At 38.1% G+C, this 26,691-nt stretch overlaps 1 protein-coding gene across 2 annotated transcripts in view; it reads left to right on the top strand.

Annotated features, from left to right (window-relative positions):
• RAPGEF2 (Rap guanine nucleotide exchange factor 2) overlaps positions 1 to 26,691 on the top strand; it is a 213,292-nt gene that overhangs the window by 157,040 nt on the left and 29,561 nt on the right. For both annotated transcript variants that reach the window (XM_083367876.1, XM_083367875.1), the window contains exons 8-17: positions 4,437 to 4,614; positions 11,236 to 11,372; positions 14,334 to 14,492; positions 15,474 to 15,626; positions 16,302 to 16,466; positions 21,050 to 21,157; positions 21,253 to 21,456; positions 21,757 to 21,865; positions 23,149 to 23,395; positions 25,952 to 26,109. In XM_083367876.1, the coding sequence (XP_083224002.1) occupies positions 4,437 to 4,614; positions 11,236 to 11,372; positions 14,334 to 14,492; positions 15,474 to 15,626; positions 16,302 to 16,466; positions 21,050 to 21,157; positions 21,253 to 21,456; positions 21,757 to 21,865; positions 23,149 to 23,395; positions 25,952 to 26,109 (1,618 nt within the window). The remainder of the gene's footprint in view (positions 1 to 4,436; positions 4,615 to 11,235; positions 11,373 to 14,333; positions 14,493 to 15,473; positions 15,627 to 16,301; positions 16,467 to 21,049; positions 21,158 to 21,252; positions 21,457 to 21,756; positions 21,866 to 23,148; positions 23,396 to 25,951; positions 26,110 to 26,691) is intronic.

The raw sequence follows: 26,691 nt of genomic DNA, 5'->3' as shown, positions 1-26,691 counted from the left end.
GCCACTTTCCCTCACCTGGCCCAGCCTCTCCGTGCAGTGAGGAGACCGTGCTGCTGCCTGCTGAAACTGAGTAGGCTGGAGGTTGGGCAGCATAGTGCAAGTAACACGGACTCTCATGCCACTCGCGGCGTCCCCTCCCCTGGAGTCCACGGATGTGTCAAGTGGGCAACTGCCATTTGCTGGACTCCTTCAGGGCATGCTGCCTTTCTTCATTCAGTTAAAAACTGAATAAAATTCTTAACATGCAGCCTCATTTGTTAAATGTAGAGAACAAAAAATTACTTTATGTTTTCTATTTTTCTGTTCACCCTATTTATTTATTTATTTTATTTTATTATTTTATTTTATTATTTTATTTTATTTTATTTTATTTTATTTTATTATTTTATTTATTTTATTTATTTTATTTTATTTTATTTTATTTTATTTTATTTTATTTTATTTTATTTTATTTTATTTTATTTTATTTTATTTTATTTTATTTTATTTTATTTTATTAATTTCTATACTGCCCTTCTCCCGAAGGACTCAGAGCGGTGTACAGGGCAATAAAATGCAATAAAAATACAATATACAAAAGTTAAAATGAGAATTAAATAGAATAGCCCAATTACAGTAAAAAGTTAATTAAAATTACAATTAAAATACCCCAAACCCATCAGACCAGGCCGGCTTGTTCAAATAGGTGAGTTTTCAGGTCACGGCGGAAAGAGCGAAGGTCAGGAGCCATCCGGAGCTCAACCGGTAAATGATTCCAAAGGTCTGGCGCGCCCACAGAGAACACCCTCCCCCTGGGGGCCGCCAGCCGACACTCTGACCGACGGCACCCTGAGGAGGCCCTCTCTGTGGGAGCACACTGGACGAAGGGAAGTTGACGCCGGCAGCAGGTGCTCCCGTAAGTAATCCGGACCCATGCCATTTAGGGCTTTATGCATTTATTTAAGCATTGATTTAATTATAAGCCAGAACATTATATTACTAATTTACATTCAGCTGACAATTTATCCAAACATTTGCATCTTTGCAACTTCCGATAGCTTATCAGTCTCCTATAGCCTATATTCATGATGATGATGATGAAATTTTAAGCTGAAGTTTTAAATTTAGGGTTTGAGCTTGCAGAACTATTTTTGTCATCTTCAGTATTACCTATCCCTTCCATTTGTATGGTTTCAGATTTGATAAATACCCCTATCTTTTCATCAAAATCTCCCGCAAGATTAAACCACTGCCAGTAATGATTCCTTGTGGATTTAGCGGTTTAATTAGCTGTGAATCCATCTAACGGTAATGGCCTCCAACCCTTTTTTTCCCTACCTAATCAGCAAGAGTACATTAGGAAATCTCAGTATCAATGTGCTTTGCATTCCAAATATTCACTGCACTAGCTGCCAGAAGCTTGATAAATCCATGCTTGCTCTTATTAATAGATTTACTGTATACTCAAACCAGCTAGAATTTTTCCTGACATTAACTTCACTTCGATTAGACTGCAGATTTCTGGATAGGTTTCTTTGGGAATATTGGCCTATCTCTAATTTCATCCAGTCATTGAAAATTCATGAAGGCATCCAAGGGCACTGTTCCTCAGATCGCTAGGTGTGAGACCATATTTGTTAAGTTGAGCTCTAACTCTCTGCCTGAGCTTCTTGACTCTGCAGCAAATTTAGCAGTGGAATCTTATGGTTTTGGGAGACCTTAATTTGCTTTTCCTGGGTATTGGGGCAGAGGTATCTCAGGAGTTCATGGCCACCATGACAGTCAAGGGCTTGACCTAAGCAACCCAGGCCCCGATGCAAACACCTGACATGATTTTTCTGTTGGAACACTAGCAGAATGTTCTGAAATTGGGTGAGATACTGGTTTCTCCCCATCATGGTCAGGCATTTGCCTGGTAAGACTATAGTTCTGTGGTGCTGCCCCACTCTACAGGGAGACTGAACCTAATAGATTGGACTACCCCCAATGACTGATGGGACAGAGGAAGCTTGGTGTTGTTCCAGAAAGTCTGCTCCGTGGTCTGGCTAAACCTTGGTAGCTAGCTGGAATGTGAGAATGGCTGCATCTTGGTACTGGATTGTGTCTGAAGCTTTGGTGGCTTGGTTGGTGGCCAATATGTTTCCAGGTACGATTAATAGTGCTGGTTCTCAACTTTAAAACACTTCATGGCTTGGGGCCAGGTTATCTGAGAGACCAGTTTCTGCCAATTCTTCCTACCCATTCAATCTGGTCTGGCAGAATGGGCATGTTCTGAGTCCCGTCGGTCAAGAATGTTGGTTGGTGGAGACCAGGAGGCATGCTTTTTCTATTTGAAGGGCCAGGGGTTCCAAGTGTTTGAACGGCCCCATTCCTTGGTTATGTTGACAGTGATGGATTATAATATCTCGTGGCTGCCATTTGTAATCAATTTATTTTTGTATTGTGCTTCAACTGTTATAATTATTTTTATTTTTTGTTCACCATCCAGAATCACTGCTTTGAGAAAGGTGTCTATGCTAATTGAATAAGAAAATAAACAAGCAATTTTTCAGAATTATGGGATATAAATCATTTATCATGAGAGACCCAAATCCTTTACAAGTAATCCTTGAGTTACACCCATAATGGAGCCTTCCGATCACAGTTGTAATTCATGATGGCTGTAAAGTGAGTCGGTTATGTGACTGGCCTGATTTTATGGCCTTTTTTGGGTAGTAATTAAATGAATTATTGTCATTAAGTGAATTTCTGGTTGTTAGGTGAATTCCAAGGTCTTTAAGTGAACAATGGCTTCCTCGGCATGGATATTCTCAGTCATGGTTGTAACAAGAGTGCTTTTTTAAGAGGCAACTGGACTTTCTTGTTTTTTCTTTGAAGATGTTTCCCTTCTCATCCAAGAAGCGAAAAAGCACCTTTGGGACATCTTATTCTTTACATTTTTCAATTTCTGCTCTTTCATGATTTTAAATTACTCACATCTGCTCTTAATTTTTTTTTATCTTGTCCTTTGGTCCGATCTTCTACTTTAGGGTTGAATAGGTTTTGCTTTTGCTTTTCTAATTTTGATACCAAAATCTTCTGTAAACATTATTGTAGTACTGTAGGCAAGTTAATTGGTCTGTTTGATATCTTTGCAAGCATCTTATTGATATCTTTTATTATAGAGGCAAGCTCTTATTTATACACTGGAATCGTAGCTTTTTATTTACCACCAGCATAACTTAACATCATTCGATTTCTCTGACTATTTTTGGGTTGACTCAAAGTGATGAATATGCCTAATACTTCTTTCTCCTATTTCCCCCACAATAACAATCCTGTGAGATGTGTTGAGCTGAGAGAATGACAGACCCAAAGTCACCCAGATGATTTTCATGGTTGTTATTTTGGGGAAATGTAGAAGGCATGTATGTGCTAATTTAACATAATTCTAATGAAGAAATAAATAACTATCAACAATAACAAAAACATTTGATATAAAGGTGTTTTACAATTTTAGTTTTTTAAAATGTATTTTAAATATACTTGAGTATTATCCAGTGGTAATGAAATTGCTTCTCTAGCAAAAATAACATGGCTTTGTTTCATTATTTTTAGTAAGTTAAAGTGAAAGGTTGTGCTTCAAGACACTTTAAAACACAGATACCGCAACTCCTACTACCTTAATTTCTACACCTTCTGTTACATTGTAAGGACTACTCTCGAAAAACAGGAATCCCTTTTATTTGAACGAGCGAGCTTTTTTAAAGCATTTTTATTTTTACATTTTTAATTAATCAAATTGCAAGAAATGAAGTCCCATTTTTTTATTTCTCCACAGTATTTAGTAATTTCTGATGTTTAAAAAATAGGAAAGTGTCCTGGGAACCTGTAAATGGAAAAATCAGATGGGGATTGGTTGTGGGTCAAAAAAAATGGTTAAGGAATCCCAAAAAAGGAGAGAGAAGGGAATATGCATTGGGCAGAATGAATGGATAAGAGCATCTGTCAGGCCATAAAGCTGAGAATGAGAACTTAATGTCTGTTCACCTATGGCAGGTAGTACAGAATGTGATATCTGGGATTGATGTTGAGATCGGAGGGGATTGGGGGCTACATGTGCTGCCACTGATCTAGAATACTCATATATCCCATTGTAGTTCAACAAAACAACAACAACAAAATCTTCCAGGGCTGTAGATATCTTTAATAAAATTATCAATATAAATATATTTCAAAAGATAAATTTGATTTATTGAAATATGATCTTTTCAAATATCATTGTTGTTTCTGAACTTTCACTGAAGTAAATTTGGTCCTTAATATTTACAACATCATGGGATTTTCACTTTAGGACTTATTTTTGGCAAACATATACTCTGAATGAAAAGTAATAAATCAACTTAATTAATGTCAGTTTTGATAGCATCATAGAAAATCTACAGTCTTTTGTTCTGAATTTTATATTATCATTTTAGGCCACAGAAAGTGAAGCTGGTGACATGGACCTGAGTGGATTACCGGAAACAGCAGTAGATTCTGAGGATGATGAAGATGAGGAAGATATTGAGAGGGCTTCTGATCCTTTGATGAGCAGAGATATTGTTAGAGACTGTCTAGAAAAAGATCCAGTAGACAGGACAGATGATGATATTGGTAAGCTACCATTGACATTAAAAGAAAGGAAAAGAAGATTTTTGTCTTGAGGGGCATTAAGAACTTTTGATTAGATATTTTGTGTTCCAGAATTTAACTGAATGAAATTATTTCCATGAATCAAAATGGAATTAACAAAATAAAATTCTAAATGTTGAGATGAACATGTTGTGTATATAATGATTAAGCCTATTAGCTTTCCATTTGTCTCCATTTCTATCACATTTCGTTTTTATTGAAAATATTTAAGAATTCATATTTTTTGCTTAAGTTTTTAATGATAGGAGTAGAGTTTGAAATACACTAGAATTTTAATCTAAACATTCAACTTTAGTATCTTTGTGTAAGTGTATACATGTATAAAATTACATTATAAAATTAAAAAGGAAGCTAAACAAGTAAAAGTAATACAAAGAAAAGAAATCAGTGAGAAAGCTTAGTGTGCAAGAAACATAAAAATAAAAAATAGAATAGAAAGAAAAATGGTACATAGAAGTTACTTCCAATCTTCTTCACAGCAGTTATAAGTACAATTATAAATGTATTTCTTTCTCTATAGTTACAATGTGATGCCCTTCTTTCTGTAATCTTTGTGTTTAATCAAAATCATAAATCATAAGTTCATTTTTTCTTTTTTATGCAAAAAAATTCATAAGAGGTTTTCAGTGAGCAACAAAATTATTTTCTCTCATAAAGAAGTCAGTTTAGCCATCTTGGCAAATTCCAGCTTCTTCACCAGCCATTCCTCCATTGTGAGTCATGCTGAAGCTTTCTATCTTTGTGCATACAACAGTCTAGCTGCAGTTATAATATTAAAAAATAAAATTTCATGACTTTTCCCCCCATCAATTTCAAAAGAAAAAACCTATGGATTTTAATTGTATAGTAATTTTTAAAATCATCTGAATCAGCATATCTGTTTGAATCCAAATTTTTCTAGCTTTTTTACATATCTACCAAACATGATAAAATTATTTGCATTTCTAACTGGGGTGACTTTGTACCTTCTAGACAATTTCCCTGATGACATACAGTATGCCAATAGTACATCATTATATATACTGCTCAAAAAATAAAGGGAACAGAAAATAAGACATCCTACTATTAAATACAGTACATTGTGTTGTTTAAGTGTTCCGTTTATTTATATATATAAACTCTCACACCACCACCCAGCACAGATCAACTCCGTAGCCAAGACACTCATCTCCAGAACAAAACACCTAGCTGACGAACAACACCTAAAAACCGAACTACACACTCTCACTAATGTACTAACAGCCAATGGATTCCAAAGAAACACGATTACCAACTTAATCCGAAGAGAGACACCCACAAAAACCCAAGACAGAGAACAAGAAAATGGCAAAGCCCTCCTCCCATACTTAAAAGGGACCACAGACAGAATCAGCAAGGTCCTCCAAAAACACAACATCAAAACAGCATTCTACACAGACAGAAAAATATCCACCATCCTAAGAAACCCCAAGGACATAATTGGGTTAGAAAACCAAGGAGTATACGAAATCCCATGCACCACCTGCCCCACCACATACATCGGACAGACCAACAGAAGAATAAGTGCACGCATTGAAGAGCACAAAAACTCACTCAGAAAGGGAGAACAAACTTCATCCCTGGTCAAACACTTTGAAGCCACGGGACATGAAATTGATTTTAAAAAAACCAAAACTATCGCCAAAATTGAACATTTTAACAACAGAATAATCAGAGAAGCCATTGAGATAGAAAAACGCCCCCACAGCATGAACAAACGAGATGATACCTCTCGCCTACCAGCCATTTGGAAACCCGCCTTGATTGACAGACGAGTCCCAACCACCAAGAATGATACCAGACCCAAACTCATGATAACATCACATGACATCACCACCACACAACCATTCAAAAAGCAAATCCGAACCCACAATGATAACGAGGCACAACCACAAAACAGAAACCTAACTACAGCTGCAACATCAGCCACTTTAAACCCCTCCAAACCACACAATAAGCAAACTGACACCCACTATAAAAACATGGCACCACCACAAACACGAAGCCGAACAAAAGCAGCACAACTCACCAGCTCAGGTCTAAGGCTGGCAGCTGAGACCAGCCCATCCACTCAAAACACACCCCCACCCAATCAGAACACACCCACCATTCAAAACACACTCCCACCCAATCAGAACACACTTAATCCCCCACCCAATCAGAGCACACCTCCACCCACAGAACACACCCCCTCTGGCAGTTTAAAAAAGAGGAACAAACAGCCACTACCACATGCTTCTCCCAGAAGAAGGAAGCTGAAGCCACCATCCTGATGATGACGGATGGGATTCCGTCGAAACGTTGCTCCTACACCTTTAGTTCTACGCGGGGAAAAACCCGAATGACCAAAGATCCACATACAAACACCCGCGAAAACCTCAGAAAACAGGGGAGACTGATATGCATTTCAAACTTATTTGTTCTCATCAGTCAGCCATACCCTTCTGAGATTCGAATCTGGGCCGATTGCACCTTAGGCAGTTGTTCTAACCTTTAGGCCACTGGCTCTTTCTCGCTTTGTGAGTTGAGAAGCAAGGGAGATATGTGTTAAATGTTTGTTAAGTATTTAGATTACCTTGCTAGGCCCTAAACATGGGACAAATCTTATTTCCTGTTTCAACCTAACCCAAGGCCATCAACAGGCAGTAGTCACAGCAGTGACAACATTTAACACATATCTCCCTTGCTTCTCAGCTAACAAAGCGAAAAAGAGCCAGTGGCCTAAAGGTTAGAACAATTGCCTAAGGTGCAATCAGCCCAGGTTCGAATCTCAGAAGGGTATGGCTGACTGATGAGAACAAATAAGTTTGAAATGCATATCAGTCTCCCTTTAATTCTTTGTTAGCAAAACCAAAAAATTTACACACACACACACACACACACACACACACACACACACACACACATATTATAACATAGTGCAAATTTCAATCTTTTCAAACATATATTTACCATTGTCCCACCTGTATATTATAACCCAAATTTTTAAGCATATATTATTGTATATTATTTCACCTCATTTTTTTTCTTTTCAACTTTCAATTAAAAAAGTACATTTTAGCAATTACATGTTTCACACTCAGTCTTACAAACATAAATCCTTTTATCTACTTCAAATTAGAAATAAACGTAAGAAAATTTTTGACGACTATCAATCTGCCAACAATTCTCTTGATTTTATTGTACATTCCTACTGACAAAATTCTAGTATTTCTTTGAGAAGTTAGTCATTTGTGTTTGCTTGTTAACTTATCTATAGAATGCTTCTTATTTTGAAAGCCATAAAGGTGTTTTCAGGCACACTTGGATTTTTATCTATTCCATATTCTCAATAAGGCACTCTAACAAAATGATTTTTAAAATCCACATTAATGTTGACTTTGTCGTACCACAAACATCTATTCCACTCAAATCTCAGGTGTTTCCTCTTAAGTGTAGGAGCCTTATATTTGTAACCAGCACTCACTCTCTGTTTGAAACCAAACAACAAGCTACAAAATACAGCTCCAAATCAGGTAGACCCAAGCTTCCTCTTTCCTTTGCAATTTCTAACACCTTATATTTAACTCATTTTTGACCAAATTTAAATATATTCTTCTGTCACTTTTTAAATGATGCATCAGTTGTCAAGAAAGGTTTTGTCTAAAACAAAATCATTAGTCTCTAGGCAAGACATTCATTTTTATCACAGAAATTTTCCTCAGAAATGATAATTGTCGTTTCTCCCATCTAAAAATGTTTTTAGCTTTGTTTCATGTTTTAACGTAGCTATTTTGAAATAACATATAGTTCGTGTTTGCCATGGTGATAACCAGATGTTTTTAACTTTGTTTCATGTTTTAACATAGCTATTTTGAAATAACATATAGTTCGTGTTTGCCATAGTGATAACCAGATATGTTATATTCTTTTCAATCTTAAAACCTATTTTATTTGCCAGTTCTGTTTGATCTATATATATTTTTAATATCTACTTCTACTTGGTAATCTTGAAACTTTGTTGCTAATGCACCAAATTCTTTTAATTTCCCCCATTAATGTTTCCGTTCTCTTAAATGGATCTTTCCAAATCAAAACCAAGTCAATCTTTAACTTACAAGTTTCTTTTGTAATCTTTGCTCCCACAATCCTGTCTTACGTCTTTGTTTAGTAATAAACAAAGTAATAAGATGTTAGATGGTGGGCTGTCTTCTTTCTTTTTGTACTTAATGTGTATTGTTAGACCTCCGTTAATAATTATTTGTTTTTTCTGTGAATCTTATCCATTTTTTAAAGTTCTCTCCAAAATTCATAATATTTCAAAATCTTATATAGAAAAACCCAGTTCAGACTGTCCAAGGCCTTTTTCTGCATCTAAGAAAATCAATGCAGTTTGTTTTTCATTATGATGATTCAAATATTCCAAGATGTTTTTAAGGTTATGCTTTAACTGTCTTTTCTGTAAACACCCACAGTGATCCGCATGAAGAAATTCTTGCAAAATTATTTTCAGTTTGTTAACTAAAATTATTGTGAATGATTTCTCGTCATTATTCAATAATGGTACTAGCCTATAGTTTCTTGTTAAAGTCAAAATTTGTCCCTCTTTAATTCTTTGTCGATAAATTTAACACAAAAATAGTTTGTTGCAGAAGCAACTGCCTGTGAAGGCTCCTAGATTGGGGCTGCAAAGTGAGAGCAGAAACAGTATGTTCTGTCCCATATTTTGGGTAGACCAGGTTGCCCTGATAGACCAGTCTCACCGGAAAACATTTTGCCCCTCTTTAGGTGTTACTGGTATTTTGGTCTCTTTCCACATTTCTGCATCATTCCTTGTAAAGATTGTAAAGGTGTAAAGTAGATTGTAATGTTCATCCTCAAAACATTTGTAATAAGAATTCATCTAGTCCAGGCACTGTGTCTGGTTTAATCTTTTTTATAGCTTCAGGAATTTCCTTTACTATTAGAGGTCCATTCATAATAGCAATAGCACTTAGAATTATATACCACTTCACAGTGCTTTACAGCCATCTCTAAGCGGTTTACAGAGTCAGCATATTGCCCCCAACAGTTTTCACTACTGACTTTGGAAGGGTACTGGGTCCTCGCTTTACTGACCTTGGAAGGCTGAGTCAACCTTGAGCCGGTGAGAATTGAACTTCTGGAGTGAGCAGTGAGTTAGCCTGCAGTACTGCATTCTAACCATGGCGCCATCACGGCGCTCTCTGTTCTTCTGTAATCCTTCCTAAATATTGTTTCTTTGAATTTTATCTATTTTTTTCTCCGAGAGATGTCATTGCCTTTATACAAGTTTGAATAATAATGACGAAATACTTTTTGTGTGGCTGTGTTATCCAATATCAGCCTCTTGTAGTTTCAAATCATTTTGTTTTCCTTTTTTGTGTAATTTTTATGCCAACCACTTCATTTGTTTGCAAACTCAATTTTTTTTCCGCTTTACATAATTCGTTTTAGTTTCTATTTCTTTTATTGTTAAGCTACAGTTTTCTTAAATCTGGGGAGTCAGGCAACATTTATTCTCTACAGTATTCATTATATTACTAGTAGTATAGCATTTATTATCTATACTATTAAGGTTCTTATGTCTGTAACCTTTAGCTGGGCAAAACAGTGCATTATAGGGCAAAACATTTTCAGACAAAATACCTCAAATGGGCTAACTTACAGAATGTATAAAAAGCCAGGACCCATGTCTCTTCTGGAATTGAAATCTGGCAAATTTTATAAAGCATTTTCTGACATAATACAAATGTCATAAAATATTTCTTGTGATCAGCTGCTGATGTTTGACCATACTATACATTTCAACATGGGTTGCTTTCAAGACAGCTTTGAATATCTCTGAATTTTTAAGAATTTTTCCTGTACATGAGAGGATCTGTCATTTTTGAAGATGATGAGGAATCTAATAAGAAATCTGATGTCACTGAATAAATAACACAATAGTTCATGAATTGTTTAGGTATTTTTATTATTAAAATAATATATATTTTAATAATATAAGAAATATCTAGGGGAATATATTTTTCCATGGCTGTTCTATGAATCAGAATTATCAGAAGATTGTAATAATAGGTAATAATATAAAATATAAGCATAGACAAATACCATTTATGAGTCTTTTAAAACATTAAATGCTTTGGGGGGATGTGGAAACATATTGGCTTGTTTGCTATAAACCACTCTCAGCATTCTAGGTAAAAAGCAAGATCTTACATATGGCAGAATATACATTTTTTTCCAGCAAATATAACATTCTATTAATGTCTGTCAGTAACCAAAACAAAGATGTCCCTGTCAACCTAATATATATTAGCACAATATACTAGGAAGATGTATACATGCCAGGTGTTCGATTCATATTTTTTTTTCTGAACATGATTCATTTTATTTTTTATGAAGTTGTGAAATGGCTTATTTTTATTTTTTTAATATTAGTTCAAACAGTTTTGGCAATTGTAAAATATTTGGAGATGACATGGAATATATAATATAATAGATGGAATATTTTTAATTCTGCTTACTAAGATTAAGTTGCTATATCTGTTATATTTTCTTCTCTAGAACAACTTTTGGAATTCATGCATCAATTACCAGCTTTTGCTAATATGACAATGTCAGTGAGAAGAGAACTCTGTGCTGTGATGGTATTTGCAGTTGTAGAAAGAGCAGGAACCATTGTTCTAAATGATGGAGAAGAAGTAAGTAGTATTTGTAGCTTTCTTGAGTTTCTCAAAGAAACATTAAATTTATTTCATATAATAAAGACATTAATTTATTTTGTTCATAAACATTATAGATAAATTGCTGAATATAAAACACATGCATTGGGGTTATAGTGTTAACATTAAAATGGTCAGTTTTTGTATGTACAGGGAGTGCAGAATTATTAGGCAAATGAGTATTTTGACCACATCATCCTCTTTATGCATGTTGTCTTACTCCAAGCTGTATAGGCTCGAAAGCCTACTACCAATTAAGCATATTAGGTGATGTGCATCTCTGTAATGAGAAGGGGTGTGGTCTAATGACATCAACACCCTGTATCAGGTGTGCATAATTATTAGGCAACTTCCTTTCCTTTGGCAAAATGGGTCAAAAGAAGGACTTGACAGGCTCAGAAAAGTCAAAAATAGTGAGATATCTTGCAGAGGGATGCAGCACTCTTAAAATTGCAAAGCTTCTGAAGCGTGATCATCAAACAATCAAGCGTTTCATTCAAAATAGTCAACAGGGTCGCAAGAAGCGTGTGGAGAAACCAAGGCGCAAAATAACTGCCCATGAACTGAGAAAAGTCAAGCGTGCAGCTGCCAAGATGCCACTTGCCACCAGTTTGGCCATATTTCAGAGCTGCAACATCACTGGAGTGCCCAAAAGCACAAGGTGTGCAATACTCAGAGACATGGCCAAGGTAAGAAAGGCTGAAAGACGACCACCACTGAACAAGACACACAAGCTGAAACGTCAAGACTGGGCCAAGAAATATCTCAAGACTTATTTTTCTAAGGTTTTATGGACTGATGAAATGAGAGTGAGTCTTGATGGGCCAGATGGATGGGCCCGTGGCTGGATTGGTAAAGGGCAGAGAGCTCCAGTCCGACTCAGACGCCAGCAAGGTGGAGGTGGAGTACTGGTTTGGGCTGGTATCATCAAAGATGAGCTTGTGGGGCCTTTTCGGGTTGAGGATGGAGTCAAGCTCAACTCCCAGTCCTACTGCCAGTTTCTGGAAGACACCTTCTTCAAGCAGTGGTACAGGAAGAAGTCTGCATCCTTCAAGAAAAACATGATTTTCATGCAGGACAATGCTCCATCACACGCGTCCAAGTACTCCACAGCGTGGCTGGCAAGAAAGGGTATAAAAGAAGGAAATCTAATGACATGGCCTCCTTGTTCACCTGATCTGAACCCCATTGAGAACCTGTGGTCCATCATCAAATGTGAGATTTACAAGGAGGGAAAACAGTACACCTCTCTGAACAGTGTCTGGGAGGCTGTGGTTGCTGCTGCACGCAATGTTGATGGTGAACAGATCAAAACACTGACAGAATCCATGGATGGCAGGCTTTTGAGTGTCCTTGCAAAGAAAGGTGGCTATATTGGTCACTGATTTGTTTTTGTTATGTTTTTGAATGTCAGAAATGTATATTTGTGAATGTTGAGATGTTATATTGGTTTCACTGGTAAAAATAAATAATTGAAAAGGGTATATATTTGTTTTTTGTTAAGTTGCCTAATAATTATGCACAGTAATAGTCACCTGCACACACAGATATCCCCCTAAAATAGCTATAACTAAAAACAAACTAAAAACTACTTCCAAAAATATTCAGCTTTGATATTAATGAGTTTTTTTGGGATCATTGAGAACATGGTTGTTGTTCAATAATAAAATTAATCCTCAAAAATACAACTTGCCTAATAATTCTGCACTCCCTGTATTATGAAACTGAATTTCTTTATTTAAATATAAATACAAATGTACCACACATAATTTGAAAGGTATGTGATTAAAATACTGGAATTCTCTATCCAATTCTTGTTTTGTGCAGATCATAGCAGACTTACAAGTCATAGCCTTGACTTACAAAGGCAGTTGTGGATGGAACTTCCGTTGCTAACTGATATGGTTGTAAAGCACAACTGCATCATTTAGTGACAGCAATCCCCTGGAATTCCATGATCATTAGATGAGACAACTTTCTGCTGGCTTCCCACAGCCAAAATCAGTGGGGAAGCCAGCAGAAAGTTGCAAGTCCCAGGCTGGCAGACAGGGTGAGGGAGGAGCAAGAGGGTGTATGGGGAAGGGTCAGGTAGGGGGGTGTATGACGGTTCAGGAGAGGTGTGAAGGGATTCATGAGAGATGTGGAATGGATTGGGGTGGATGCAAGAGTGTGTGCAAGTGATACACATGGGTCAGGAGAATGCATAAGAATGTGAGGAGATGGTTGAGAGGCATGGGTCAGGGAGGTTGGGTCAGGGGGTACACAGGTCAAGGAAGGTGCAGCACAGGTCAGGGAAAGTGCCCGAGGATGCAAGGGAGTATATGAGAGGTGACGCATGGGTTGGGCAGGGGCTGCAGGGGTGTGAGGGGCTAGTATTTTATAAGTGCAGAAGGGATAAGGTAGGGTGCAGGTTGGGGGGGATACTGAGCCCAGCGATTTGGGACATTCCCTGCCATCTTCTCCATTGATTTCTGAGGAAGCCAGTAGAGAGAGTTGCAAATGGCAATCATGTCATCATGGGATGCTGCAGCCATTTGTAAATGTGTATCAGTTGCCAACCATCCAGGTTTTGATCACAGCGTGTTGGAGTGGCCAGAACTCTGAGGACTGGTTATAATTATAATTCATTGCTGTTGTAATTTCGAACAGTTGCTAAATGAAATATTGGAGACTACACGTTACTTTATTTACCTGGGGAATAGCTCAGAAATGAGACCAGAATATCAAGTTGGATATCTTTAATTTTTGTCGACTGAATGTGTAAATTGTTAGGTATTTAATTGGACTTATAGCACACCCATCTTCAACTGAAAATTTGCGTCTATTTGATTGAGTGTATGGTCACATGTTTATTTCTTCTCTATTTGCAAGCATTTATTAGAAGAAAATTGAAAATGTAGTTTTATCTTGCTTATCTGAAACAATGTACTTTATTTTTAGCTTGATTCCTGGTCTGTTATTTTGAATGGTTCTGTAGAAGTAACATATCCAGATGGAAGAACAGAAATATTATGCATGGGAAATAGTTTTGGTGTTTCCCCTACTATGGACAAAGAATATATGAAAGGAATAATGAGAACTAAAGTGGATGACTGCCAGGTAGACTTTGAAATCTGAATGAACCATTAGAAGAGTTTACGTTTCTTATGATTGGCCTATTAAATTTTTGTGCCTTTTGTGTTTCACCCTCCTGCAGCTACAAATAGAATTTTGTCCTTTGTTTTCAATTATCAGTTTCATCCTATGTCTCCTGAATAACCTGTATATGCAGACTGCCTAGTTGTATAAATCTTACAACATTCACATATTAGTATGTTCTTGGAGCCATCATTGAAAAGCTTGTATATATTAATAAATCTGGACTAGTTAGCTGTGTTTGTTTTAATCCTCCAGAAAGACTGCATATTTATTTTCAAAATTGCACTGCATTCTCTTTAACATATCTCAGACTAGGCGTTTCCCTCTGCATGAGTAATTCTCCACCTAGCTCAGGTGAAAAGTTCACAAATCTGGACGATGCGATATTTGCACTGAAATTAGTTTATTCGAGAAATGGAGGGGAATGGTGATATGAGATTGTGATAGTTATTAATTCAAATTAAATTAATAATGTAATTTCATAAACAAGAAGCCTGGTACAGTTTTCCTACTTTATATAAGTACTTGAGGTAGCATAATTATTGGCATAGTTGCAAATCATCTGTTTTTTAAAAATTGACATAATAATAATAGTAAATAAATTATTTCTAGTAATTATTGTAGTACTGTGCTATTCTAAAATCAAACAAGTTCTAGAAATATTTTGGATTTGACGAGTATTAAAAATAACACAAATACATAGAAAAACCTTACTAAACATAGTTATGGAATAAACACATTGAAGTCATAAATCTTAATTTTGAATAGAGATCCAAAGGTTTGCGATGAATGCTATTTATTATTATTTTTTGATTATTGCTGAATTCGTACTTCATATTTTACATTAGGGAATTAAGTATAGCACTGTAAAGTTTTAAATATTTGTGATATTTGGATACAATTCAAAATAATTAATGTTCTGTCACAAATCTCTCTTTCCAGTTTGTATGCATAGCCCAACAAGATTACTGTCGGATTCTGAACCAAGTAGAAAAGAACATGCAAAAAGTAGAGGAGGAAGGAGAGATTGTTATGGTAAAAGAGCATAGGGAATTGGATCGCACTGGAACAAGAAAAGGTCACATTGTTATTAAGGTATTTTTTTTAACATCACAATGTATTCAGTGGGAAAAAAATAAATACTGTTTAGGGAGTATTTGTATATTAAGGTTATAATATACAAATACTGCCTTTTCAATGTTTTATTTATAATATATTACTTTATTACAATACAAAATATTACAATATTTTTATTAGAATATAATACTTCCCAGGTACTCACTTCCACTGTATTTATCTTACTTTAATGTTTCTTCTGACTCTCAGTGCTCTGTAAAAGAAGTTGGCAGAAGCGAGATTTTATATCCAGCCAGTTTCATATTTTTCAGGAAGCATTCATTCCTCATAACAGACCAGATAGTATCCCTCAGTTTCTAACAGTCAATATCATTTGGATATTAACTTCTGCTGTTCATCTTGGTTTTGGTCTGAAGATTTTATGTAATGATTTGATAAGTTATAGAAAATGTAGAATAAAGGACCAGCATTATTTGTATTCAGAGAAAGTTGTGTATGGCATGAATACAAATAATGTTGGTCCTCTAATGTGTGTGTATATACCAGTATGTATATATGTTTGTGTGTTTGTGTCATGTCATTGTTTAATTTTAAATATAGTCTAATAAACATTCTGTTTTAAATTTGGTGAAACAAATAAGATGCAAGAAAAAAACCATTAATGTGTTGATGTTTGAATATTTACTTTTACAGGGAACACCGGAGAGATTAACAATGCATTTAGTCGAAGAACATTCAGTAGTGGATCCAACTTTCATAGAAGATTTCCTTTTGACATATAGAACCTTCCTTTCAAGTCCAATGGAAGTGGGGAAAAAGTTATTGGAGTGGTTTAATGATCCTAGCCTCAGGGATAAGGTTGCATAAATAATTTTCTTCTAGGTCCTTATTTTAACTGTAATGTATTTGGATAGTCTGTATAGAATTGGAGGATGGGGAGTGACAATAATTTTTTTCTCCTTCAGGTCACTGGAAAAAAATATAGGATCTAACCCATATATTTCATTACATCTAACACAATGTAATTTGCACGTAGTAAAAAATTATTAAATTTGTTCATTACAAATAAAAAGTCATGTAAACTATTTTTCTAGGTCTTCTAGTAGTATTTTTATGTTTGAACTTTTCAGTTGGCTGGGGTTTTTTTAAAAAAAAATTTGGTTGTTTTTTTTTTGCTTTAGCACCACCATGTCATGGTTTCGACAGAGATGAATAAAGCAGAAATTCAGGGCTTGTAAATTCCTCAAAGAACATGTTTATTAGGTACAAAGTATTGGCACGTCAAAAGTAAAACCAAGTCTGGAGACACATGTAACAATTCCCCAATACAAAGTTAAAAAATCCCTCCCCTAAAACTATGCAAGTAACTACATTCCCAATATATGTTCTTGGCAGGCTTTTTACGCAATGGCCAGCCTGCAGTCTCGGGAGCAGCCGATGACCTTGGTTCCCACTGGACAAAAGATTATTTAGACTAGTGAAGCATCTGGGCAACCCCCCTCCCTCCGCTCTATGTGGCAACCAAAAATGAGTAGGAAAAATAGCTGCAGCCATGCTCATTTGTAGAGTTGACACACCATTTACATGCACAGGGTCCTTAGTATGGAATGTTGAATCTTGTATTTTCTATCCATCTCTTGTTATAATTTAAGAAAACCATATACCACATATAGTTTTAAGCAATACTCTATATTACGAGATTTTAATTAATATTTGTAAATTGCAAAAAAGATTGGAATTTAATAGGTATTAAATAGTTTTAAAGTAAATTAAAACATTAAACTCCTCTTTTCTGAAAGTAAACCCTGTGGGAAGCAGTCATTGTTCCAAAAGGTGTATTTTTGCAGTTTGTGAACAAAAAAAGAAGAACCTCTCCAAGTAGGTAGCTAATTCCGCGGGAGGCCACTGCCCCTCAGATAGACGGATGTGAATCCCTCCTCTTAAGATGGGGTCCTGGTGGTCAGTTGGGCCTACTTCTGGTATACCTCTCTCCAAGCTGCACAGCAACGGTTCTACCCAAGCTACCTGACGCCATCTCAGGATTGGCGGTCGAATTTCCAAAGCTTATGGTACTGGGAGACTTTAATCTACCTTCCCTGGGCAGTGCATCAGAAGTGGCCCGAGAGTTCATGGCCTCCATGACGGCCATGGACCTTACTCAAATTACTCAGGACCCAACTCACGAGGGAGGAAACATGCCAGATCTAATTTTTGTCTCTGGGCAGTGGCTAAATGGGCTGGGTGGGGTTACTCCAACATCACAACCCCTTTCATGGACAGACCACTACCTCCTGCGGTTGGGCCTCCGTCACGTCACCCCCTGATGTCAGGAGGCGGAACCGACCAGGTGGTTCTGCCCCAGGCACCTGATGGACCCAGATAAATTCCAGATGGCGCTTGGACCGATTCCCACCTCCCTCTCCCACAACCCGGTCGAGTCCTTAGTTAATGCCTGGCAACAGGCTGCTTCGGAGGCGCTCGACCGCGTTGTCCCTTTGCGGCCTCAGACCCGGCGCAAGTCCCGACTCGCTCCTTGGTTCTCCAAGGACCTGCGGGAGATGAAGCGCCAGAGAAGGGGCCTAGAGAGCATTTGGAGAGCCAGTCGGTCTGAGTCTGACCGAACACAGTTAAGATCCTTTTCTAGATCCTATCTTGTGGCAATGAGGGTGGCAAAGCGCGCCTACTTCACCACCCTCATTGCGTCCGTAGATAATCGCCCGGCCGCCCTATTTAGAGTGGTCCGCTCCCTTTTAAGTCAAGAGACGGGAGAGGACCCCCTACATGGACGGGCTGAGGAATTTAGTAAATATCTGGTGGACAAAATTGCTCAGATTCGGGCTGGTCTGGACTCTGACTGGGCAGTAACTAACGAGAGGAAAACGATGAAGTTGGCCGAGTACATTTGGGAAGAGTTCGATCCTGTGACTCCGGATGAAGTGGACAAGATCATGGGGAAACTAAGTGCCGCCACATGTTTGTTGGACCCGTGTCCCTCCTGGCTAGTCTATGCTTCTCGGGAGGTTACACGAGGCTGGCTCCTAGCAGTTATCAATGCCTCACTGAGTGAAGGGTACTTCCCTGCTGCCTTGAAAGAGACGGTGGTAAGGCCCCTCCTCAAGAAACCGGCACTGGACCCAGCTGTTTTAAACAACTTCCGTCCTGTCTCCAACCTTCGCTTCCTTGCGAAGGTCGTTGAGAGCGTGGTGGCACGACAGCTCCCTTTGAACCTGGAGGAAGCTGAATATCTAGATCCGTACCAATCGGGTTTCAGACCAGGGCACAGCACGGAGACGGCATTGGTCGCGCTGGTGAATGATCTCTGGCGGGCCCGAGATAGAGGTTATTCTTCTGTCCTGGTCCTATTAGATCTATCAGCGGCTTTTGATACCATCGACCATGGTATCTTACTGCGTCGGCTTGAGGGGCTGGGAGTGGGAGGCACCGTTCTGCGTTGGTTTTCCTCCTACCTCTCGGACTGTTCGCAGACGGTGTTGGCAGGAGGGCAGAGGTCAAGCCCTAGGCCTCTTAATTGTGGAGTGCCTCAGGGTTCGGTGCTCTCGCCCCTCCTGTTCAACATCTATATGAAGCCGCTGGGAGAGATCATCCATAGCTTCGGGGTGAAATATCATCAATATGCTGATGATACCCAGCTATTCATCTCCACCCCGAACCAACCCAGTGATGCCCTTGATGTGATGTCCCGTTGTCTGGAAGCGGTACAGATTTGGATGGGAGAAAACAGGCTTCGACTCAACCCGGCCAAGACTGAGTGGCTGTACATACCGTCATCTCGTTTAGTCCAAGAGGTTCCATCTCTGACTATAGGAGGAGAGATGTTACCTCCCATTGATAAAGCACGCAATCTGGGCATCCTCCTAGATTCACGACTCAGTTTTGAAGATCACATTGGAACCGTGGCTAGGGGGGCATTTGCACAGATTCGTCTTATATACCAATTGCGCCCCTTTTTGGACCAAGATGCCCTACGTACAGTCACCCACGCACTCGTTACCTCCCGTATTGATTACTGTAATGCTCTCTACATGGGGCTGCCCTTGAAGACCACCCGGAGGCTTCAGCTGGTGCAGAGTGCAGCTGCACGGGTTGTGATGGGAGCTCCCCGATACTCCCATATTACACCCCTCCTGTGTGAGCTGCATTGGCTACCAGTTGCCCTCCGGGTGAGATTTAAGGTGCTGGTACTTACCTTTAAAGCCCTACATGGCTTAGGTCATGGATACTTGCAGGACCATCTGCTGCCGGGAACAAATTCCCATCGTCCAGTACGCTCACACAGAGAAGGCCTCCTCAGGGTACCGTCAGCTAGGCAATGTCGGCTGGCGACCCCCAGGGGGAGGGCCTTCTCTGTGGGAGCACCAACCCTATGGAATCAGCTCCCCCCTGAGCTTCGGATAGCCCAAAACCTCCAATCCTTTCGCTGCGGCCTCAAAACACACCTGTTCCACCAAGCTGACCTAGACTGACAGGCTTTTTAATTAATTTATATTTAGTATTTTTAATTCATTTTTAAATTCTCTAATTTTTTATTGCACTGATGTTCTCAATTTCATTTTATCTTGATTTATGTACTTATTATATGTTTTATTGTTAGCCGCCCTGAGTCCTTCGGGAGATAGGGCGGGATATAAATCCCATCAATAAATAAATAAATAAATAAATAATTCTAGCCATTTTAATTAGTAAATTAAGAGTACAAGAGTTTTTTGAAACTGGTTATTTATTTGGTTTATATTGCTGCCCAATTTACAGGAATAAAACTGGGCAATTTACAATTTGAAAAGCAAATCTGAAAACAAGGAATTAAAAATGAAATAAGAGACAATATAAAATAATGTAATATAATAACTTTCAGAACTTACAAAACAAGATAATTGAATAATACAAATAACAATAATAGTCCAATCAACATGTATATCATTTAAGGCTTTTCATTTCATATAAGCTCTTCCTATAATGGTCTAGCCCAATTATTGAGAGTTGAGCCAGGGTTTTAGGACTTTGCAGGAGGATAGAAGACTCAGGGCTGTCTGAACCTCAGCTATAAAATAGGATAATCTGAAACTTAAAAGGATCTGTTAATAACAAACCTGTCTCTTAGAATGTTTACTGTAGCTAAAATAATTATTTCAAAACTGTTGAAAGAAAAACTGTGCAAAGAAATTGTGGTGAAATTAATCATTCAGAATATATATATATATATATATATATATATATATATATATATATATATATATATATGTTTTCTGAGGTTTTCGCGGGTGTTTTTCTGTTATATTGGTGTACTTTTATAAAAATGGTGAATATCATATCATTCTATTCAGTTAAATGTCATTTGATCAGGTCAATTCATACCTAAGTATTCACTGAATGTAATATTTTTATATCAAAATGCGACATATTTTTTATATATCTTCCTTCAGGTTACACGGGTAGTGTTATTGTGGGTGAACAATCACTTCAATGATTTTGAGGGAGACCCTGCAATGACTCGTTTTCTGGAGGAATTTGAGAACAATTTGGAAAGAGAGGTATAAATAGACCTTTAGACAAGGAAATAAAAAAGTTTTGATGCTCTGTTGGGAATAACATTAAAATTAATGGTTCTCAATATCTTTGCTTGCAGAAAATGGGTGGACATCTGAGGCTGTTAAATATTGCATGTGCTGCTAAAGCTAAACGAAGGATGATAACATTGACAAAACCATCTCGGGAAGCTCCTTTGCCTTTCTTACTACTAGGAGGGTCTGAAAAGGGATTTGGAATCTTTGTTGACAGTGTAGATTTGGGTAGCAAAGCTACTGAAGCAGGGTTGAAACGTGGAGATCAGGTATGGAAATTAATGTTTGAAATGTCAGTAGTACTTCCAGGAAAAGACATTGTTTAACTGTTCCATTTTTATATGAAAGCTAAAGTAAAAAAAACGGGTAGGAAAGCATGGGAGATTTGCAGAAAGATGATCATTTATGAAACTGTAAAGCTTTGTGAATGAGACAGTCAATTACATAGAAAAGCCTATTCTAAAAAACATAAGTCATTGAAAACAAATAAGTGTTATTTATATAACATGTTTTAAACTTCTGATTTTTCTAATTTGCCATTGTGAGATTTTTTTTGTTTCTCTGTCTAGATATTGGAGGTGAATGGCCAGAACTTTGAAAATATTCAGCTAGCAAAAGCCATTGAAATTCTTCAAAATAATACCCATTTATCTATTACTGTGAAGACCAACTTATTTGGTAAGTATTAATGATGTAAAGTTGTGTAATTTTTATTCAAATAGACTAGGTCACAGGTCGGTAACCCGCAGCTCTGGTGGTTCTTTCAATCTTTTCTTGTGGCTCCCAGTCCTCCTCCGCCATTTGCAGAGAAAGAGAGAGAGGCACTTGCGCTCCCTTCTCTCTCTCTCTCTCTCTCTCTCTCTCTCTCTCTCTCTCTCTCTCTCTCTCTGTGTGTGTGTGTGTGTGTGTGTGTGTGTGTGTGTGTGTGTGTGTAAAAGAGAGTGGCCTCACGCTGTTCTCCAAGAAGCTGACAAGCTTATTGGGCGGGGCTCCTGCCTTTGCTGCGTCTCCACAAGCAGGAAGCAGCAGCCTGTTGTCCCCTATCTAGACCTGTACAGCCTCCATGTACTGAGAAAGTGCAGCCACAGCATCACTTGGCTCACTAGGATGGAAAAAGTAGAAGTGTGTATCAACAGCATACTGATGAATCTCTTCCAATGGGTTTGGGTGTTCTCACCCAGCAGTTTCATGTAGATGTTAAAAAGGAGTGATCATTGAGCCCTGCAGCACTCCACAAAGGAAGGCCCATGAGCTGGATCTCTCATCCATATTAACCCTGATAAGGTCTGGCCTTGAAGGAAGGAAGTGAAACAGCACAAAACTGTGCTGCCCACTTTCAGTTCCTTAAGTTGGCCCAAAAGGATGCCACGGTTGATGGTATTTGAAAGCTGCTGAGAGATCCAGGAGAGAAAGGATGATTGTTAGGCTCCAAAAACCAAGAAAGACACATTGAAATTCTTCTAAGCAATTTCCTTGATTGCTTCTCACTTATAGATAGAAATCTTGCCAAACTGAAACAGCCTATTTAAACGTAATTCTCTTTCTCTCCCACAAACTGTATAAACATCACTTTCTTTTGCTCCTCTGGAATGCACTTCTTCCCTCCTGGTAATCCAGACTACATTCCATTACAGACCTTCCCAGGGGGCTTCCAACAGCAAAGTCAATGGTGGAAACCAAATTCATTAAAGACCACATGATTCCCTTTTAACACCTGCCATGATTTGCTTAACAACCATGGCATAAAATGTAAATCATTTAATGAATGCATTGCTTAGTGATGGACATTCCGCTCCAATTCTGATTGTTCATTGAGGACTATCTATATGTCTTGAAGACTTAGTTCTACCTCTAAAATAGATTGGTGGGGCTAGACTGAAATTTTATATTTATTGGAACTTGAAAAGTACATTTCGGGGGATGTATTTTTTTCTACATGCTTTCTTTTTCTTTCTATGCAGTTTTTAAAGAACTTCTAACAAGATTGTCTGAGGACAAAAGAAATGGTGCTCCTCATCTTCCTAAAATTGGTGATATTAAAAAAGCAAGCCGTTATTCCATCCCAGATCTTGCAGTTGATGTGGAACAGGTGATGGGTCTGGAAAAAGTAACAAAGAAAAGCAAAGCCAACACTGTTGGAGGAAGAAACAAGTTAAAGAAAATACTGGACAAAACCCGCATCAGTATCCTGCCTCAGAAACCGTACAAGTGAGTGTGATATTTGGAAGAACAATACGCTTTCATTAGATATATCACTGGTGCATTTTTTAACATTGACAAATGATTATAAACAAAAAACATAGAGGTATAAGCCAGGGATAAAAGGGAAAAGTTTCAAAAGATGCTTATGGAAAAACAAATGAAAAATTGTTTCAATTTTTCTAAATGTTATGATAGAACAAAAGTAGGCATAATTGATCATTCAGTTTGCTTGACTTTTGCAAGACGAAAGAGATGGTGTTAGACTTCCGGAGAAAAAAGGAGGAACCTGCCCCACTTTACATCGGAGAGAACTGTGTAGAGAGAGTTTCCTCCTTTAAATTTCTCGAAGTTTACCTCTGTGAAGATCTGACCTGGAAAGTTAACACAACCCAGGTGGCTAGAAAGGCCCAACAGAGGCTTCACTTTCTTAGGGTCTTGAGGAAGAACAGGGTAGAACAACAGCTAATGACCCTCTTTTACCGGTCTACTATAGAGAGCGTCCTCTCGTATGGTATTGTGGTTTGGTATGCTGGTCTGACAGCCACGGACAGGAAAGTATTACAGAGGGTAGTGAGCACAGCACAAGACATTGTGGGCTGTTCCCTGACACCACTGGATGACATCGCCAGGGCTCGTTGCCTTGGAAGAGTGAGGAAGATTCTCAGGGATGACTCACACCCTGGACGGTATCTCTTTACTCTACTACCATCCGGTAGGAGATATAGGAATATAGCCAGCCGTACCAACAGGCTGAAAATAGGTTTTATCCGTGGGCTGTTAGGCTTTTAAATGGGACATAATCTTATGCAGAATTGACTTGGGAGGCCGGTGTGTGGTGTAGTTGGTTCACATAGTGTGGTGGGATGGAGGGTTTGTTGTCACTGTGTGTTGGGGAGAGAGAGCACGGGGGGGGGGGAGGCTCAGCTAATCTCAATGTACACATGTTGTACTTTGACAATAAAGGTTTATTATTATTATATATGTCCTGACATAGAAGAATACAGGTAAGTGAAATAAAATTTTGTTCTTTAGAGAAAGATTCCAAGATTATATTTTGACAATTGAATAAATGTTCAGAAATCTCAAAGGAAGTACAAGGAGAGTCCATCAGTGCATCTTGATCTGTGCTTTCTGTTAATAATTAAATCCAACCAACAGGTCCAAAACTGGTTTGTTAGTCATAACATCTTTGATGTATACTGTAAGGCATGTTAGGTTTAAAAGAAAGAGAAGAAAGAGAGAGAGAGAGAAAGAGAAAGAAAGAAAGAGAGAGAGAGAAAGAAAGAAAGAAAGAAAGAAAGAAAGAAAGAAAGAAAGAAAGAAAGAGAAAGAAAGAGAAAGAAAGTAAGTAAGTAAGTTTCATCTTTCCCTCTTCTCTGCATTGTGGTGGGATTTTGCAAGAAATTATTAAGGATGAGAAAACAATTTTTCCCATTCCGTTAATATAGCCCATATTACTAAATGTACTATAATATATATTTCCAGTCCTAAACCTTCTGTGACATAGCAGATTCCACTTCATTTTACAATGTGGAGGATGCATTTCAAGATGTTGCAAGTTACACTAGTTTGCCTGGACACTCCCAAGTTTTAATATAAAGCAGGATTTTTCAAACTATTCCATAGAACCCTTGGTTCCAAGAGAACTTGATGGGATTGTCATGGAGATTCTCAGTCATCTGGGTCATAGTTATCCCAAAGATGCTTTTTCACGAGGCAACTGGACTTTCTTGTTTTTCTTTGAAGACGTTTGGCTTCTCATCCAAGAAGCTCCCTCCCCCTATGTCAGACATGTCAAACACAAGGCCCGGGGGCCGGATCCGGCCCGCGAAGTGGTTTCATGTGGCCCGCGAAGCCATCCTGGAAACAGTGAGGGAACGGCCCCCACTGCCTTGGCCCTGGCCCAGAGACCCTCCTTCTGCCAGAGACCCTCAGATCTGTCCCACTCCTGCCCAGGCCCCCATAGGCACCCTTGATGGATGTAGAGCTGGCCACGCCCACCCAGTAGGCCATACACACTCTAGCCACGCCCACCCAGTAGGCCACACCCACCCTGGCCATACCCACCCGGCCCCCTGAGGGCAACCACAATGCTAATGTGGCCCTCAGTGAAATTGAGTTTGACACCCCTGCCCTATGTTGAGAGAGGGCTGCTCAATTTTGACATAGGTAACCTCTTTGACCCCTCTTTTAAACCAGCGGTCCTCTCTGTCCAAAATGTGGACTTTGCTGTCTTCGAAAGAATGGCCTTTGTCTTGTTTTAAAAGAATGGCCTTTGTCTTGTTAACTTGTTTTAAAATGCTATTCCATCCATGGGCACATTGGATGGACACATCCATGGCACTGTAGCAAACTTGAGCTTTTCAGTTTTATCAGTGTCTAGATATATTAATATCAGTTCATATTTTAATTTATTATGGTTGTTTTTTCAAAGTTATCAAATTTATGAATGTTATTGGCCAGTGAGGTTAGAGCAGCAAGAAAACTCATAAGGATACATTACATTATATACGAGAATAACTGTGTAAGCAGAGTAACTATGTTTCTCTTCTGTTACTGTAGTGATATTGGAATTGGTCAATCTCAGGATGATAGCATTGTAGGTTTAAGGCAGACCAAGCACATTCCCCCTGCTCTACCTGTCAGTGGAACACTATCATCAAGCAATCCTGATTTACTGCAGTCACATCACCGCATCTTAGATTTCAATACAACCCCAGGCGAGTATCAAATTTTGATTGCCGTCTATGAATTAACCTTTTATTTTGCTGATGGATATAGAAACTGAAATGAAACTTGAGTTTACTTTGTGTCACAATGAAATACATAGAAACAGGTAAGACTATTTAAGTGTGCAAATTAAACAATGTACCAAATTATAGCCAGATATGAGTTGCTACTTGATATGGCCCTTGATTATTTTGATAAATATTGTTTGAATTTGCGGATATGTGGTCTGCTGTATGTAAAATCTTTTATATATTCTCATCCCATCTTTGCAGAATACAAACATTTTATAAAATAAAACTATTTGTGTGTTTGCTTGCTAGAGCTGTTTTATACCAGCCAGCTAAAAATAACAATTGGCAGCTTGTATTAGGATTAAATAAGTGATACTGCAATAAATAACCAAAAAAACTCTCTCTGTACTACTTATTATTAGATATATAGAACTATGTCAAAAATAATCTGGGATGTAGTTTGACTTGTAGACTTAATACTATTTCAAACATAGAGAATCTAAGCCATTATTTGGAATGAATCACAGAAGTTATCTAGTCCAGCTACGCTGCTCTGTAGTA

Source organism: Vipera ursinii, assembly GCF_947247035.1.
Source record: "Vipera ursinii genome assembly, chromosome: 7".
In the NCBI taxonomy this organism is placed as follows: Eukaryota; Metazoa; Chordata; class Lepidosauria; order Squamata; family Viperidae; genus Vipera; species Vipera ursinii.
Note: the sequence above shows the minus strand (reverse complement) of the source record. Positions and strands in the feature narration are given on the sequence as shown.